General features: G+C 50.1%; 6 protein-coding genes across 6 annotated transcripts; 4 read left to right on the top strand and 2 right to left on the bottom strand.

Moving 5' to 3' along the window:
- The first annotated feature begins 126 nt into the window (after window positions 1–126).
- Window positions 127–1,193, top strand: BO87DRAFT_372505 (short-chain dehydrogenase). The gene has a single exon (XM_025622309.1). The coding sequence runs from the start codon at window positions 250–252 to the stop codon at window positions 997–999; it is 750 nt and encodes a 249-aa protein (XP_025484837.1). The 5' UTR covers window positions 127–249; the 3' UTR covers window positions 1,000–1,193.
- gcnE (histone acetyltransferase GCN5) lies at window positions 1,139–2,747 on the bottom strand. The gene is made up of 4 exons (XM_025629588.1): window positions 2,657–2,747; window positions 2,503–2,588; window positions 2,388–2,441; window positions 1,139–2,328 (listed from the first exon to the last, which is right to left on the bottom strand). Exons 1-4 carry the CDS (start codon window positions 2,673–2,675, stop codon window positions 1,279–1,281), a joined length of 1,209 nt encoding a protein of 402 aa, XP_025484836.1. The 5' UTR covers window positions 2,676–2,747; the 3' UTR covers window positions 1,139–1,278.
- Window positions 2,748–2,816: 69 nt separating this feature from the next.
- On the top strand, window positions 2,817–4,692 carry BO87DRAFT_325082 (putative DNA repair protein Rad1; the record flags this gene model as incomplete). The annotated part of the gene is made up of 5 exons (XM_025620088.1): window positions 2,817–3,057; window positions 3,112–3,141; window positions 3,229–3,283; window positions 3,350–3,389; window positions 3,520–4,692. Coding segments are annotated over exons 1-5 (1,527 nt in total), but the record flags the coding sequence as incomplete, so codon positions are not given.
- Window positions 4,693–9,761: 5,069 nt separating this feature from the next.
- On the top strand, window positions 9,762–10,529 carry BO87DRAFT_382390 (uncharacterized protein; the record flags this gene model as incomplete). Its single annotated transcript, XM_025624602.1, has 3 exons — window positions 9,762–9,804; window positions 9,873–9,978; window positions 10,127–10,529. The coding sequence occupies 3 exons, from the start codon at window positions 9,762–9,764 to the stop codon at window positions 10,527–10,529; spliced, it is 552 nt and encodes a 183-aa protein (XP_025484834.1).
- A 1,043-nt stretch (window positions 10,530–11,572) lies between these two features.
- BO87DRAFT_81252 (uncharacterized protein) lies at window positions 11,573–11,982 on the bottom strand. The gene has a single exon (XM_025629587.1). It carries the CDS (start codon window positions 11,918–11,920, stop codon window positions 11,630–11,632), a length of 291 nt encoding a protein of 96 aa, XP_025484833.1. The 5' UTR covers window positions 11,921–11,982; the 3' UTR covers window positions 11,573–11,629.
- BO87DRAFT_403258 (GATA transcription factor LreB) lies at window positions 11,827–14,102 on the top strand. The gene is made up of 2 exons (XM_025625756.1): window positions 11,827–13,657; window positions 13,732–14,102. The coding sequence occupies exons 1-2, from the start codon at window positions 12,223–12,225 to the stop codon at window positions 13,776–13,778; spliced, it is 1,482 nt and encodes a 493-aa protein (XP_025484832.1). The 5' UTR covers window positions 11,827–12,222; the 3' UTR covers window positions 13,779–14,102.
- Window positions 14,103–14,540: the final 438 nt, after the last annotated feature.

Below are 14,540 nucleotides of genomic sequence, written 5' to 3'. Positions count from 1 at the left end.
TTATTCACAAGTTGAATTCGCCACTTCTTCTACCCAGTATACTACTACTATACTAAACATGCTACGGCGATTAGGAGGACAGTCGGGCAAGCAGTGCTTATTAAAGAGGTCTTAGAAGGTCGTAACGGAGTTAACGGATTCGGGGTTCGGACTTCTACGGACAGTAAAAACTATATCAAGGATCCCAGATCCCAATGGATCCAGACATAATCAGCTCTCGCAATTATCACCTCAATTATTCCACGCAAAATGACAACCTCCAAAATCCTCGTTCTCATCACCGGTGCCAATCAAGGCATCGGCTTCGCCGTGGCACAGCAGCTAGCTAGCTCAGGCAAGTTCCATGTGCTAGTCGGCGCACGCACGACACTCAAGGCCGAAGCTGCAGTTAAGGAGCTGGAATCGGATGCAGTGGACAAATCAGCTCTCACACCCATTACCATCGATGTGACAGATGATGCGTCCATCGCTGCAGCTGCGCAGACCGTCTCGGAAACATTCGGACGTCTGGACATCCTGATCAATAATGCGGGCATTGCGCAGACACCCGCCACTACCCTGCGCGAGCAATACCGGCAAGTTTTCGATGTCAACGTGTTTGGCATAGTGGTTGTCATGGATACATTCCTCCCATTGCTGCGTGCATCGGCGTATCCCGATCGCCGCATTGTCAATGTCACGTCCGGGCAGGGTCTGATCAGCAGAGCCGGCCACAAGGATCATCCGGCTAGCGCAAAGACCTATTTCATACCTGACTACCGCAGTAGCAAAGCAGCGGTTAATATGATCACCGTCGCTCATGCGGTAAAGCTGGCTGATGAGAAGATTGCTGTCATTGCGGCTGCCCCGGGCTACTGCCGCACCAGTATCAACGGAGGTCAAGGAGTCAAGGAAGCAAGCGACGGGGCCAGGGTCATTGTGCGCGCTGCCACAGAAGGCGACCCGGAGAAACTGAGTGGGACGTTCGTCGCGGACGAACAATGGGGCCTTGGGTGGTGATAGCGCGTAAGGGAGCAAATAAGCGAACGTTTCTGAGCATGGCTGCGACCGATCAATGTGTTTAGTATTGTCGGAAATTATTGAAACACGAAATTTGAAGAGACAGGCTAAAAGCTAAAATAAACCATGTTCTCCACGCCTGGGTATTTGTTCACGCCACGGAAACGCCTTTAAAGAACTCCAACATACAGAGTACGCTAGTATCAATGCCCGTCGGCCAAGTGCTGTGTCATGTCAGCGGATAAGAACAAGATAGGTATCGGCATCCAAGAAGGAGAATCAGGTTTCAGTACTCACCGACCACTCCGGGATATTTCGAATCTGTTGCCACATGAACTTCTCTAGTTTATTGGCACTCTTTGCATAGGGCGTGTTCTCGTTATTGTACCTCCGACAATTATCAAATATCAACATAGCATCTTTAATGAAGTCTTGCGGCGTCGGATACATGTCCTTTTCATGCTTCTCTTCCATGGTTGACAGATCCATGGGCTCCTTGATGACTTCGTAATAGTCAGGAACCTCATCGCGATTGACTGGTTGAGTAAATGGCCATGCCGCGCTGTGGTTCTGCATATCATTAAGAAGATGTAGCAGCTGATTGTAGTTGGGTCCGTGGCGTGGTTGACGTGCTAGCTCATCCATGTCCGGTGACCATCCCGATTCTTTGATAGCTGGTATACTCAATGGGTCAATCTTACACGGACCATTCTTCCATTCCTTCGGGGGCGCGTGAATGATATGTGAGCGACTAAAGGCCCGGATCTTCGCGTGTACGGCTTCCTTCTGCTTCAGAAGCATGCGGCCAACCTCGAGGTACCGTATCTTAGGTAGCATGGTGCACTGCATGATTGTACCACCCTCATAATCCTTAATGTATCCCATCCAAACGGATTTGTCAAGGGTTATTTCTTTAGTGAACCCTTGTTTCTTGAAGTATCCAATGGCGTAATTATCGGCGTATGTGAGGAAGTGCATGATGTCCGATGTGGCTTTGACATAATCCTTGAGATGAGACATCAAGTGCGCACCGTATCCTTTGACTTGCTGGTCGGACGAGATGGCACAGAAAACGATTTCGGCGAACCTGCGACTGTTGAATGGTCGGTATGTAATGCCTCCCACGACTTCCAAAGGGTGTTTGACGATAGCCAAGGAAAGATGCGACCTGTCATAGACCAATCGCGCGATGTAGTCTTTAGGCATCTTGGGGAGCTGTTTTTGAAAGATGCATTTGAGACCTGTAAGGACAACAAAGCTGTCGCGAGATCCATCGTTGTTGACTACACGAAACTCGATGTCGCCGCGACGTTCCTCCAGAACTGCAGGCTACCGTGGAGTCAGCGTCATCGGAGCTCGGGCGGGTTGCGGGCTCGTTTGAGGCTTACCTTCTCCGGGAAGGGAACGATTCTCGGTGGCTTATCTAGGAGGTCATCTTCGGTCTAAGGCAAGCAAAGTACATTAGTCTCATACTCCAGACAGAAACGAGGATATGCAACATACCTTGGGTTCCCTCTCGGGGGAGTCAGTGCGCGCCTTCTTGTGGGAATCTGGGGAGAGCGCCTCCTCCGATGCTTTCCGCTTGGCACCTGGATTTGACATGAGCGAAAAGACCAGAACAGTCGCAAGAACGCGTGATCCAGCATCGAATACTTACTATCTGTGATTGCAGGCATGATGCGCGACGAATTCCGATGACTTCTGGACGAAAGCGTCTTGAACCTCAGCGACTCTCTCCACACGAGCTGCGGCCGCGATACGGGGAGCGGAACGGGAAGAAGTTGATCCGCGGCCGTCAAGCCAGATAACCAATTACTAGTTCGGGCTCCATGGCATTACGACGACAGCTTGAGGGAAGGTCCCTCTCCTCCTTCTTCTCCTCATTTCCTCTCTTTAAACTGTCTTCTCTCCTTTATACACAAGCCATTGAAATTAAGCGCATCTCACAAGCCCTCATGTCTCTGAACGAAGTCTGGCAGGCAGCTTCTGCGAGCCCGTATACTCCCCCAGTCTCTAAAGACAGCCAGTTCTTTGTCGGCTTCAGTCTACTACTTGCTGGTGAGCCGGACCCCGACCTCTCTCACACTCCAAACAATTACTAACTTACAACAGCCTTCATCCTCACTGGACTTTTCGGATTGAGTCAGTACTTACACCACACCAGAGATCATTTCCACATATGAAATGTCTTGTACTCTTGTCACAACCATATACTTACAACTTGCGCAGATCGTTCCTTCCTCAGCATCGCTTCCTTCGGAGTCCCGGCATCTTTGGCGTTTGGGTAAGCCACAGATCTACCCTAACAACAGCCACCTTATTAACCATCGCTAACAAATTCCCCGTCCAGCTTCGGAGCCGTATTCATGATCTGTGCCGTTGGGGTCTACGTTTAAAAAAAATTCCAGTTGTTTCCCAGATACCCATGTACCATACACTGGAGAGTTTGAAACGAAGCATATCGTTACCTTTATAATCACCAAAAAGTTCTCTTCGCACTCCAGCTCTATTTTAACATAGCTCTCGAGTCTCTACTCTGTCGTGCTTAAGCCAATTTCACTCCGAACCATCATGGCGGACACGGAACCCATCTTCACTGCTGTCTCCAGCAATGCCCACCACCTCTACACTCTTCTCCAATGCATCGGCTTCGCATCCAGGGCCACTGTGCAAATAACCCCAGATGGAATCCGCTTCTCCGCTGAAGAGATGCGAGTCATCCAAGGACTCGCCTTCCTCGACAAAGCCCTCTTCACCAGCTACACCTTCAACCCACCAGCCGCGCCAAACCAAGGGACAACAGACAACAACGACAACGACGACGATACAACTTCCGACCCCTCCACCTACTACCCATGCTTCGTCGTCTCCTTGTCCGCCCTCCTAGAAACCCTCAAGATATTCGGCACCAACGACTCCTCCACGAACCCCAACGCCGGTCGAGCATCCAGCGTCCAACCAACCCACCCATCCGGACCTGGCGCCTTCTCCGCCCCGTCCTTACTCCTAGACCGCTCCTGCACAATTCGCTACACCAGCGAAGGCTCTCCCCTCAGCATCACTCTCTCAGAGACGGGCGTCAAAACCACCTGCGAATTAACAACCTACGAAACCGAAGGCAGCGAAGTCGACATCCCTCTCCAACGAGATGCCATCATCATGAAGATCATCATGCGCTCTGCCTGGCTCCACAACGCCATCTCAGAACTAGTCGCTACAAGCCCATCGGTATTGAAGATCTCCGCGTCCGCGACCCGCGAACCATTCTTCGCTCTCTCCGGCACGGGAGGCTCGTTCAGCGAGTCATCTGTAGAATTCTCCGTCGAGAACAGCGCGGCTAATGGTCCGGGAGGTGATGCAAGAGGCCCAACTGATGAAGGGTCCCGTGCGAAGAAAGCTAAACTTGCGCCGACGGTCACGGAGACGTTCCTGGTCAGTCCGCCGTCGTCCATGGGGTCGCGTCTCAAGCAGAACTATAAGTTCGCGCTGATTCAGAAGGCGGCGCGTGCTATGGCGGTGGCTAATAAAGTGAGCATTCGTGGGGATTGCCAGGGGGTATTGAGTCTTCAGTTTATGATTGAGTTTGATGCTAATGGGGCTGGTGGTGTACGGCCGCTCAAGGGTGGTCCGCCACCTGTTGTGACGTTTGTGGATTTCCGGTTTGTGCCGTTGCTGGATGATGAGGAGGGTGATGATCTGGAGTGAGTGGTACTAGAGAATATATGGATTGTGTCTATATAGTGGACTTGATGTGAAATGTCAAAAAGCAATATAGTGTTCTTTTTTGATTCCCCAACGCCGCCTCATGCTCATTAACCATACCAAATACCAGGTAATTTACATAGAACGTAACTATAAGATCGCTGATCAAATCACTCTTCCTTCCCAGATGGCGAGACCTGCAGTCCAAGCCATAAACGGAAACTCGAAGAGTGGTTAAATCACATAACCTGAAGTCGACGTCAGTCCTGTAATATCACCCCTAACCCTAGGTATACTTCACACCTAGGGATAACGGAAGAAGGAGCAAACATACCTCAGCAATAGACTGCCTCTCAATAATCGACTTCTGCTTCTCATTCCTCGAGACCCGATAATAGTAGTCACTGAAGTCACCGCACTGCATATGCCGCAAGAACTCCTCGTCATGGGTAATGACAATAAGCTGGAAGTTGGCCTGTTGCTGTCTAGTCCTAATGATATCATGAAGCGATTCCGCAAGAGAGCGAATATTATCACGGTCAAGATTCGTTGTGGGTTCATCAAGAGCAATTAGACCACAGTTGACGCCGAAGCACTCCGCAAGAGCGAGTCGGATGATGATACTTGCTAGCACCTTTTGACCTGCACTGCAGCGGCCGCGCATGTCCATTTCTGCACCTTGCTTGACCATGCAGACGCGGTAGTTGTAGGAGCGGTTGCCCTTGGCGTTTTCGTTGTCGGAGCGGATGAGAATCGTGTCGACGTCAGTGCCTCGGTAGGTCTTCTGCCAGAGCTCGCTGATGATGGCGTTGATCTCTTCCATTTTGAGCCCGTGATATTTCATGATGGCTTTGTCGAGGGCGCCGCCATACCGCGCTAGGTCGTCCACTGCGGCTTTGGTTGTTTCCACCTTGATGTGCGCTTCCTTGTACTTGCTTGCTGCGTCTTTGTAGTCGGTATTCCAGTCCGCGAGGAGCTGCATCAGTTGGTCGTCCTTTCCTTTCATCTCGCCCATTTTGCTGGCTTGTTTGGCGGCGAGCGCGTTGTGTTCTCGTGCTCTGCGCTCGGATTCTTCTCTGAAGCGGCTTCGGTCGACTTCGGCGTTTTGCGCCGCCAGCTGCTCGATCTCTTCGGTGACTGCGTCGAGAGATCGGGTCGCCTGGCGGTATGTAAGGTTATCCGCGTATTGGCGCTTGGTATTCTCGCTGTCCTTGAGTTGAGCAGATATCTTGTTGATCTCTTTAGTGATATTGGCTTGCTCGATTTCGAGATTGCTGATCTCGTCCTCGATGCTTTGCAGTTCACGCTTGCTGCGCTCTAGTTGATGAGGGCCGCCTCGCTCGTTGTAGGCGTCGATCTCCTCGTTTGCCAGTTCAAGTTGGTGTACATTCTCGTAGAGGTGGGATATCTCCTGCTGCATGTCCTTTTCACGGGCTTCGGCACGCTGGCTGATATCGTCGTACTTGGCTTGGACCTTGAGAAGTTCAGGGGTGAGATCTTCAATCTCTTTGTCCGCCTTTGCAATGGCTTCGCGTTGTTGGTTGTTGAGGTTCTTGTACTCTTCGATGCGAGCCAGGAGGTCTGCCTTCCGCTCGAGCTTGAATTTCACGTTGTCGAGGTTGCTCTTGACGTCTCTGAGTTGCAGCTCCAATTTGTTCATCTCAGACAATGTTTGCTCCTTCTCGTGAGTGAGTTTCGACAGAGTCTTCTTCAAGGCTCTAGACTTCTCGCCAATGCCCGCAATTTCATCCTGAATATCTTCCAGTGTACGAGAGGCATTCGTATCGTGCTGTTTCGAAGACAAGTCCTGGACCTGGGAGCGTATGGACTTGATTTCACTGTCGTATCTGACAATAGTATTGACCGTCTTTGACAATGACTCGACGTCCTTCTTTTTATCGGCCTTTTCGCTGACTATCTTGTCGTTCTCTTCCAATTGGCTCAGGAGCTTGTCTTGTTGGGCAGTATACTCTTCTTCCTCTTTCTCCAAATCTGGAATTTCTGTCTGCTTCAGCCGACACCAGGTATCGTAGGCTGTGCTGGCCTCGCGGGCGGTATTAAGGTCCTCTTCGAGACGGGGTATTTCGTCATCCTCCATCACCCGTTTCGCTCTTTTCACTAACCCCTCTAACTTGTTCTTGAAGGTCTGCAGCTCGTTTTCGGTTCGAAAAGTCCGCATGCACAATCTGCACATCCTTGCCGACTTCACGGTGTCGAGACAGTCGGCCATGTACTTGCTGACTCCGGCGTATTGTTCAGCGTCCTTCCTGGCAAGATCGAGCTGGGCTTGACGCTCTTTCAGAATCTCGGGGTATTCTTCCGGTTCGTCATCGACAGCATCGCGGATCTCTTTGATGCACTCCTTGAGTTCCTTCTGTCGCTGACTTAATGTTTTCTTGACGCCCTTCATTTTGAACTCCACCTGCTCGAGTTCTCTGCTGACTCCATCACGCTCGCGCTCTGCCCTTGAGACATGTCTGGATTCCTCCTCTATGACGTGCTGGTAATCCTGTTCTAGAGATTCAGGGCTCCAGTTGGCGTTTACAAATTTTGTCAGTCGTTCACCGTGAGCGCCTTTCATCGTCTCCAATCCGCGCTCCCGTTCTTTCAATTCCTTCTTGAGGTGGTCTAATCGAGCCAAATCACCAGCCTTCTTTGTTGCCTCGATGAGCTCAGTATTCAAGCGCGAACTCTCATCCTCAAGGTCGCGGATTTGTAAATTCACATTCTGAATCTCCTTGTCCCAAGATGCGGATCGTGCGCGCTCCTTGGCTTGGTCCAAACGAGATCCGATGTCTTCAACGTTCGACTCCAGGGCAGCCTGGACGCCTTCGTCCACGTTGATCTCGTTGAGTTTTCCTTGGTAGGTGGCTGCTTCCCTATCATTCGAGGCAATCTGTCGCTTGGCTGCGTTTTTGCTTTCCTGTAGCGCAGACTTCTGTTGTCCGATCTGGTTAAGGGTTGCCTGGACGTCACGTAGCTCACTTTGCGCCTCCTTCCTCACCCGTTCCAGTGCCAGGTTTTGATCTTTCAGGATTTTTCGCACTCTCCGCATGAACTCATCAACGTCTGCCTGGTCCTCGACATTATCGTAACCACGGATATTGTGCGCTCGAGCGACCTCTTTCGTCATCCTCTGTCGCCGCTCAACCTGGCGCTCGAAGTTGGCTTTGTCGTTCTCAAACTTGCCATACTCTGCTTGCTTGACACCCAGTCTTTGTCGAGTCTGCTCTATCTGCTCCTTGAGCTCCATATAGTTCTCCTTCTTGGCTTCTTCCTGCTGCTGGTACTGAAGCTGCCTTGACTCAAACTGCTCCAAGTTCGACTGTAGCCACTCATCGGAGTCATCTAACTCAACCAAATGTCTCTTGAGATTATCGATAGTTGTCTGAATACTCTTGGCCTCAATACGCTTTCCTTCAAGCGCACCTAACACCTGAGAGTAGCTTTCAGACTCCTTCCACGCCTTATCAGCAAGATCAGCCACCCGGCGCATTTCCTGAGAGAGCTGGTGTGTTTCTTCGCGCAGAGCTTCGATTTCATCCTGAAGCTTTATTGATCGTTTCTCTGCACGATCGGCCTTCTCCTTATCCTCTTTGGCATGTTGCTCCATGATCTTGTACTTGGCAAGCTCCTCATTCTGCTTCTTCCGCAAAGACTTGATATTGTCGATCGCCTTCGTATACTTCATAGCTTCGAATATCTCATCGAACTTCTTCTTCAGCACTGAGGGTTCGCTCATCGGCCACAAGCTCTCGTCCTGGTGACAGAATATAACGGAGTCCAGGATCGCCTTTGATACACCGAGATACTGAGGCATGATCTGATCCAGCTCCGCCACGCGGGAGGAAATAGACGTCCGCTCACCATCCTTAACCATCATCAACTGACCCTCTAGTGTCTTTTGCTGCCGTGTCGTTTTCTTCACCGTGAGTTGTAGACTCCTCGTAGCGACCATCTTCGCGCCTGACGTGCCTTTGAACGACAGTTTCACCTGGGCCAGGACTTCCTTCTCGCCACATAGCTGCCATAATAACTCAGCACGTCTGTCCATCCTACTCAATACCATATCTCATAGAATCGCGTACCTTCGGATCGTGGATGAACGCACCACCCTTGCTGTTGGGTGGTAAATCGCCGGTGGTCGCATATTTAAGACACTCAATGATTGTCTGCCCCCAACTCCATCAGCCTGACAACCTCCATAATACTATCATATACCATCCATCATACCGTCTTTCCAGATCCATTATACCCAACAATCAGCGTAAGAGGAGTGTGAAACTGAATCGTCTCGCTGCGCGTATTATCGAACGACCGAACACTAGAGCCCATCACAAGCAACTGTCAGCAAATCAAATCACTCCTATGCATTTCTCCACCCAAATAAACCATAAAAAAGGAGCACTCACCCCAATATCGACAACTTATCTATCTTCGCTGCGACAAACAAACCCCCGATGATTAGTACCCTCGATCGTTCACACGACCTCCGCGGAACTTACACCTGCGGAGGGACTAATTAGTAAAGAATGTTTGTGGCCGGATGCAGAACGAAATCTCACATTATGGAAAACGTCACTTCACAATAGAAGGGTAATAAAAGAGGGAAGAAAAGGCCGGGTCCGTTTCCACGGATGCGTAAGGGTAGGTAGCAGGCCTGCAAATCACACCTTCCCCGTGATATTCTTTCTCCACTCGGGATAAAGAAAGCGTGCCGGATAGATAGCAAGCAGCTGCGCTTGGGATCGGCGCGTCAGTCGACGCGGGGAGACGGCGCGAGGTCACGTGTATGGGCGGTCAGCTGGGGAGGTGGTGGATATTGATTTGGGATGTATATGCTTTCTAGAGAACACCACTAGGATGGGATGGGGTAGGGGCCCTAAATGTGGTGGAGATGCTTTGGTAAAGGCATGATTGGATGGTCTGTGGCTTGCTGATACATTCTTTTTGGGGCATGCTTTCCCTTCCTTGGAGGGACTCTATACTACTTCGTGGAACCTATGGGGACGGACGCCCCGTTCTTGGTTGGGTAGAAGACCCACGGGTAGTTTGACTACATGGGCTATGGGATGAAGTTCCTGCCGGAATCTCTGTATACAAGTAAGTAGAGGATATCCCTGCGCGATACACCTGCGTTAAATTATTTGATAGCAGGCTGGCTGCAACAGATGAATCACTGGCAATCCTATCTGGGGGTTTTCATGTTTCCGACAACATCGAATCGGGCAATGCAAAGACTAGTAGATTGTGTATTGATACCCCTACCTCTTCGCTGTATGCCATGTTGCACGTACCTCTAGGTTCAAGAGGCTGTGCCTCAGATGTAAATAGCGGGCATGGCAACTATGATGATATCAACTGTAGATTCTTTGGGCTAGAGCGGTTACTCAAGTGCACATAGTGCTGATGTTGCGAACACTAGGTGTCACATACAAAAGGCTCACTCTACATTCCAGCCTTCTCTCGTTCAGGGCTCTCTTCTCTCAAACCTATCCTCTCATCGAACCACCCCTACTCCACTCACATTCAGATACTGTGCCGGTTCACCTCCATTCAGGATGTTTCACTTCAAGAACATCATCGTTCTCTTGTGCTTGTCCTGTCTCTTCTTCAAGGCTAGCCTGGCCACTTCTTCTGCCAACCCTACCGAAGTTGCCAATGTCGATGATGTAGTTGCTGGGAATACTGGCACTGCAGCCGTCAATAACCCTAACGAGGCCTTCGACGATGTTGACGGTAATGGCATGTCCATGGCTACCACAGATGTCGAGGAAGAGTTGAACTCTGTAAACACCATCCTATTTGGCTGGTGGGATCAATGCTAACCAAGTTCAAGAATTACCGTTTCTGCGAAGGCAGATGCAGCGTTTTGAAAGTGTGCAATTGCCATGATAAAGATTATCATTTCTGTGGTTGTCACTATTATGGACTGAGGTGCAGGTGCAAATACTAGTTGTGATTCAACAGTAAGTAAGATCTTCCAGCTGAGTGGTGCATCAGCAAAGCTGATGTTGTCTTTGGGAAGTAGCGGCCGCCAAGCTTCCGTTCCTCCGTGTGCATGTCGTAGTTGCTTCTGACGTGTCGAACAAGATAGACGGTGGGGCTTGGCTAGTCATGGCCTCGGTCTCAGAAAATGTGGAAGGATCCTGGAATAGTGACGGCAGTAATTGTGGTTCTCAGGTTCCCTGGTAGGGCCTTCACATTGAGATTTTCTTGCCAAATTGTCAATTGAAGCAGATTGGTTATGTTAATGAATCTTCAGATACTGTGGCACATAAGTTTATATGGGCTATAGAAAGAGCTATGGTATCAGCCATATCTGACCGTCTCATTGCTCTGCGTAGTAGCTCGTGATCTGTAGTAGCGTAAGTGGGAGGTGCATTCATCCTTTGTAAGGCTGGAAGGAAGAACATGGCATGAGCATGGTATCAGACTTCCCAAGACAGGGGGATCATCCCGCCGGTAGGACATTCCGGGTCTGGTCTGCGCCTGGGCTCGCTTAATTTTCTAGGCCATCTCCACCAGCACCTAACAGAGTCCAACGTACCCGTTCGCGTGGGTGCGGTGTGGTCTGACGTCTGCAATTTGCACAGACGGGTGACCGTTAGCATCTGCAGCTTCCCAGCTTTGCATGTTCTTTCAAGGCGGGATAGATTGTAAAGGGCGTTCGGTGTGGATATCCCACGGAGAATTAAAAGAAGGCAAATGCGGATTGCAGGCTCCTCAAGGGATGATAGTCGAAATAGTCGATAGATAGTCGATAATTTCATCTATTATTGATGCCTGATATCAGCCCACGAATGTTAAAATTAGTAGATGGCGGCGCTACGCGATGCACGTCCCTAGCGGATCTAACGGAAGCCAGATAGTCAACCCGTGCTTGACAAGATAATCCCACACCACACCACGCAGGATGATGTATGCTTCAGGGATGAGGTGATCGTAACAGGAAAGGAGTAGGAGTGGAGGGCCAGTCAAGAGGGATAGAATCCAAGATAATCCATTTGGGGGGGGGGTTGGTATCGCAAGCGGAGCGCAAGCGAAGCAGCAAGAATACCCAACTTTGAAGCAATGAAGCATCGACCGGGATGCCCCCTGCAGCAATCATACAGACATACCGACCTGTATTGTACAACGGTACCTGAAAGTTTCCCGACGCCGCAGCAGCCCACCAATTAGCAGGCCGGATAGTGCGGAAATCCCCGGGAAGCCCCATCGACGGATTTGATTGGCAGCCGCAGTGGATCCCGCGTGTCAGTGCGATACCAATGACGATGTGGCCGAGAGCAAAAGTACAAGAATTGACAGCTCTACTGGATTCACCACCGCGGTCATGTCCAGAAAAAGTCCAAGAAACACTGCTCACTTACCCTCTCTTCTTTCTCTCTCTATCTCCTTCCAATCCCTTTCTGTATCATATTCTTTATAGGGAAACCTACCGAGTTTTTCACCCCCCCGGGAAAGAAGAGTCCCCACCACCCCGGCGATCGATCGATTTGATCCCCGCGCAGCCCAGCGATGGAACTCGAATTCCATCAAGGACGAAGAGTGGCGCAGAACCAGACTCCGTCCCAGGCATACGGTCTACGAGCCCCAGTGTCGAACTCAAAACCACCGGGGCCCCCGTATAGCATGGACGCGCGGAGTATTCCTCGCTCGATGAGCCGCGGCGCCGCTAATCTGCTTCAACTCTCCGCTTCCGCTACCATCTCTTCTTCCGCTGCTGCTGCTACCACTTCAACGACTCCTGCCACTATCACAAGCACAGTTCCTGCGCTTGCTTCCATACCTACAACTACTACAGGGCCAGCGGGAACCAGCAATCCCCACCACCCCACTCCCGACATAGGCCCTGCCGGCACCAACAATGACGGCTGGTCTGCGAGAGTACTAGACGAACTGAAAGACCTGCTCCTTCTCCTCAGTCACGATGGACAGGTTCTATACGCGTCACCATCATGCTCCGAGGTGACGGGTATTGAATCGCACATGCTAGAACAAAGCGATTTCTCCCGTTTCGTCCATGAAGACGACAAGCCTATCCTAGGCCACGAATTGGACGAGTGCATCAAGACCGGACGCGAAATCCGATGTCACTTCCGGCTCTGTAGGCCTGACAATAGCTCCTGTCTATTAGAGGCGCATGGACATCCACACCTAATGACGACCGGGTCTGCTTCTTCTGCGACCGCAGAATCATCCCAGCAGCTGCAGCAACAAAAGACAGTCTGTAAAGGGATATTCCTTGTCTGTCGACCATATCCCACGCGGGGTTCACAGTTACTCGATTCGTTTCTGGAACATAAGATCGAGAACATCCGGCTGAACCAGCGCATAGCCCAATTGAAGGAAGAGGAAGAAGAGGAGTTGAATTCGAGACCAGGGCAGACGTCAACAACAACGACAACCAGCACCACTACCACGACAACAACGCGCCAGACGTATGTATCAACGACACAAACCTCGTTTGCGCAACGAGATACATCAGTATCTGGAGAGGAGAATGAATCATCCGACACATTCACTAATACGGACGACGCCGATTCGCGATCGTTTCTGGAGCAGATTGGGGATCGGTTGCCACAGACTGAAGACATGTCCCATATCGACGGGATTGAGGTTATGACGGGCTTGTACTACGGAGAAGGAGAAAGATCACAGGGATTGAGTACGGGAGTCCGTCATGGCCGTCTGGTTCGTTGTGATGCGGAGCAGCCGAATACCGTTGCTGCCGATTCTGCTGCTGCTGCGGCTCCTGCGAGCGACCAACAACAGCAGCAACAATTGCAACAGCAACAGCCACAGCAAACACAATCCAAGAATCCTGCAGAGGCCGTTGACAGGAAGAAAAGAATGAAAGGCGAGTATATGTGCACGGATTGCGGGACGTCGGACTCACCCGAGTGGAGGAAAGGCCCGGAAGGACCAAAGACTCTGTGTAACGCTTGTGGCTGTGAGTTTCTCCCCCTCCTTGATCATCTGACTAGATAAACTTCTGTATCGGTACTGACATTGAAATGTGATCAGTACGTTGGGCTAAGAAAGAGAAAAAACGCCAGGATTCAGGACCGTAGTAGTAGTTGGTGGGAGGGGAAACGCAAAGAAAAGGAAAAGGAAAAAGGTGGGGCTTGCATTTGTATGAATTGTCATTTACTTTCTACTGCTTTGCTGCTGTTGCATTTGCCAGAAGGGGCCAATTTACCCCTGCGAGGATACCCCTGCTTATGTACTCCTTCGTGCATTGTGCTTTTTCTTGTTCTCCTCGGTAGCACATTTTCTTAGCGGCTGCGCTGTCACAGCATTTGCACTTATTGTGCTCTTCTCCTCTGAATTGAAGTGAGCGGATATCATGACTTTATGCCCGACTCACTCGAACTATATTCAGCTCAGATTGCAACATAACTTACAACTATAATAAAGTCCGCGTGATACACGTGCGCAGGATAGTATACAATTGAGTTTCGAGAATGTAGATGTAGGGATGCGATAAAATATCCAGATAGAAAGAACCAAAGTAGATAGAGGAGCTTGAAATGGATCCTTTGACTCCAGAGTTTAATATAAGTCAGTTTACTATCGGTCTTAATTCATCAACTATAAGCAGGGAATAGGACTATAAATTATCATAGTATGAATACCATTAAGAACAGTAGGAATAATGTCTCAACACTCTTCTTCAGTCCAAGATAGACTGCTATACCGCTTGTTTCTCGCTACCTAAGTTGTTAGTAGTCAACAATATAAAGTATATTCAGCTCAAAGCCAATTTATTCATGAAAAGAGTCAGTCATATATACTAACCCATTCAGATATAGCCTCCTAGAACCCTACACAAC

The sequence above is a fragment of the Aspergillus neoniger genome (genome assembly GCF_003184625.1).
Source record: "Aspergillus neoniger CBS 115656 unplaced genomic scaffold BO87scaffold_2, whole genome shotgun sequence".
Taxonomy (NCBI): Eukaryota; Fungi; Ascomycota; class Eurotiomycetes; order Eurotiales; family Aspergillaceae; genus Aspergillus; species Aspergillus neoniger.
The sequence above is the reverse complement of the archived record's forward strand: the minus strand, read 5'-3'. Positions and strand labels throughout refer to the sequence as shown.

What these genes read in the sequence shown, in the direction of transcription:
- BO87DRAFT_81252 (XM_025629587.1), bottom strand. Translation starts at nt 11,920, where the DNA reads ATGGGGCTTCCCGGGGATTTCCGCACTATCCGGCCTGCTAATTGGTGG.
- BO87DRAFT_372505 (XM_025622309.1), top strand. Translation starts at nt 250, where the DNA reads ATGACAACCTCCAAAATCCTCGTTCTCATCACCGGTGCCAATCAAGGC.
- BO87DRAFT_403258 (XM_025625756.1), top strand. Translation starts at nt 12,223, where the DNA reads ATGGAACTCGAATTCCATCAAGGACGAAGAGTGGCGCAGAACCAGACT. An exon ending in TCTGTGTAACGCTTGTGGCT is followed by an intron (nt 13,658 to 13,731) that starts GTGAGTTTCTCC and finishes AAATGTGATCAG; the next exon opens with TACGTTGGGCTAAGAAAGAG.
- gcnE (XM_025629588.1), bottom strand. An exon ending in CCCCCGAGAGGGAACCCAAG is followed by an intron (nt 2,442 to 2,502) that starts GTATGTTGCATA and finishes TGCTTGCCTTAG; the next exon opens with ACCGAAGATGACCTCCTAGA. An exon ending in TCGTTCCCTTCCCGGAGAAG is followed by an intron (nt 2,329 to 2,387) that starts GTAAGCCTCAAA and finishes ACTCCACGGTAG; the next exon opens with CCTGCAGTTCTGGAGGAACG.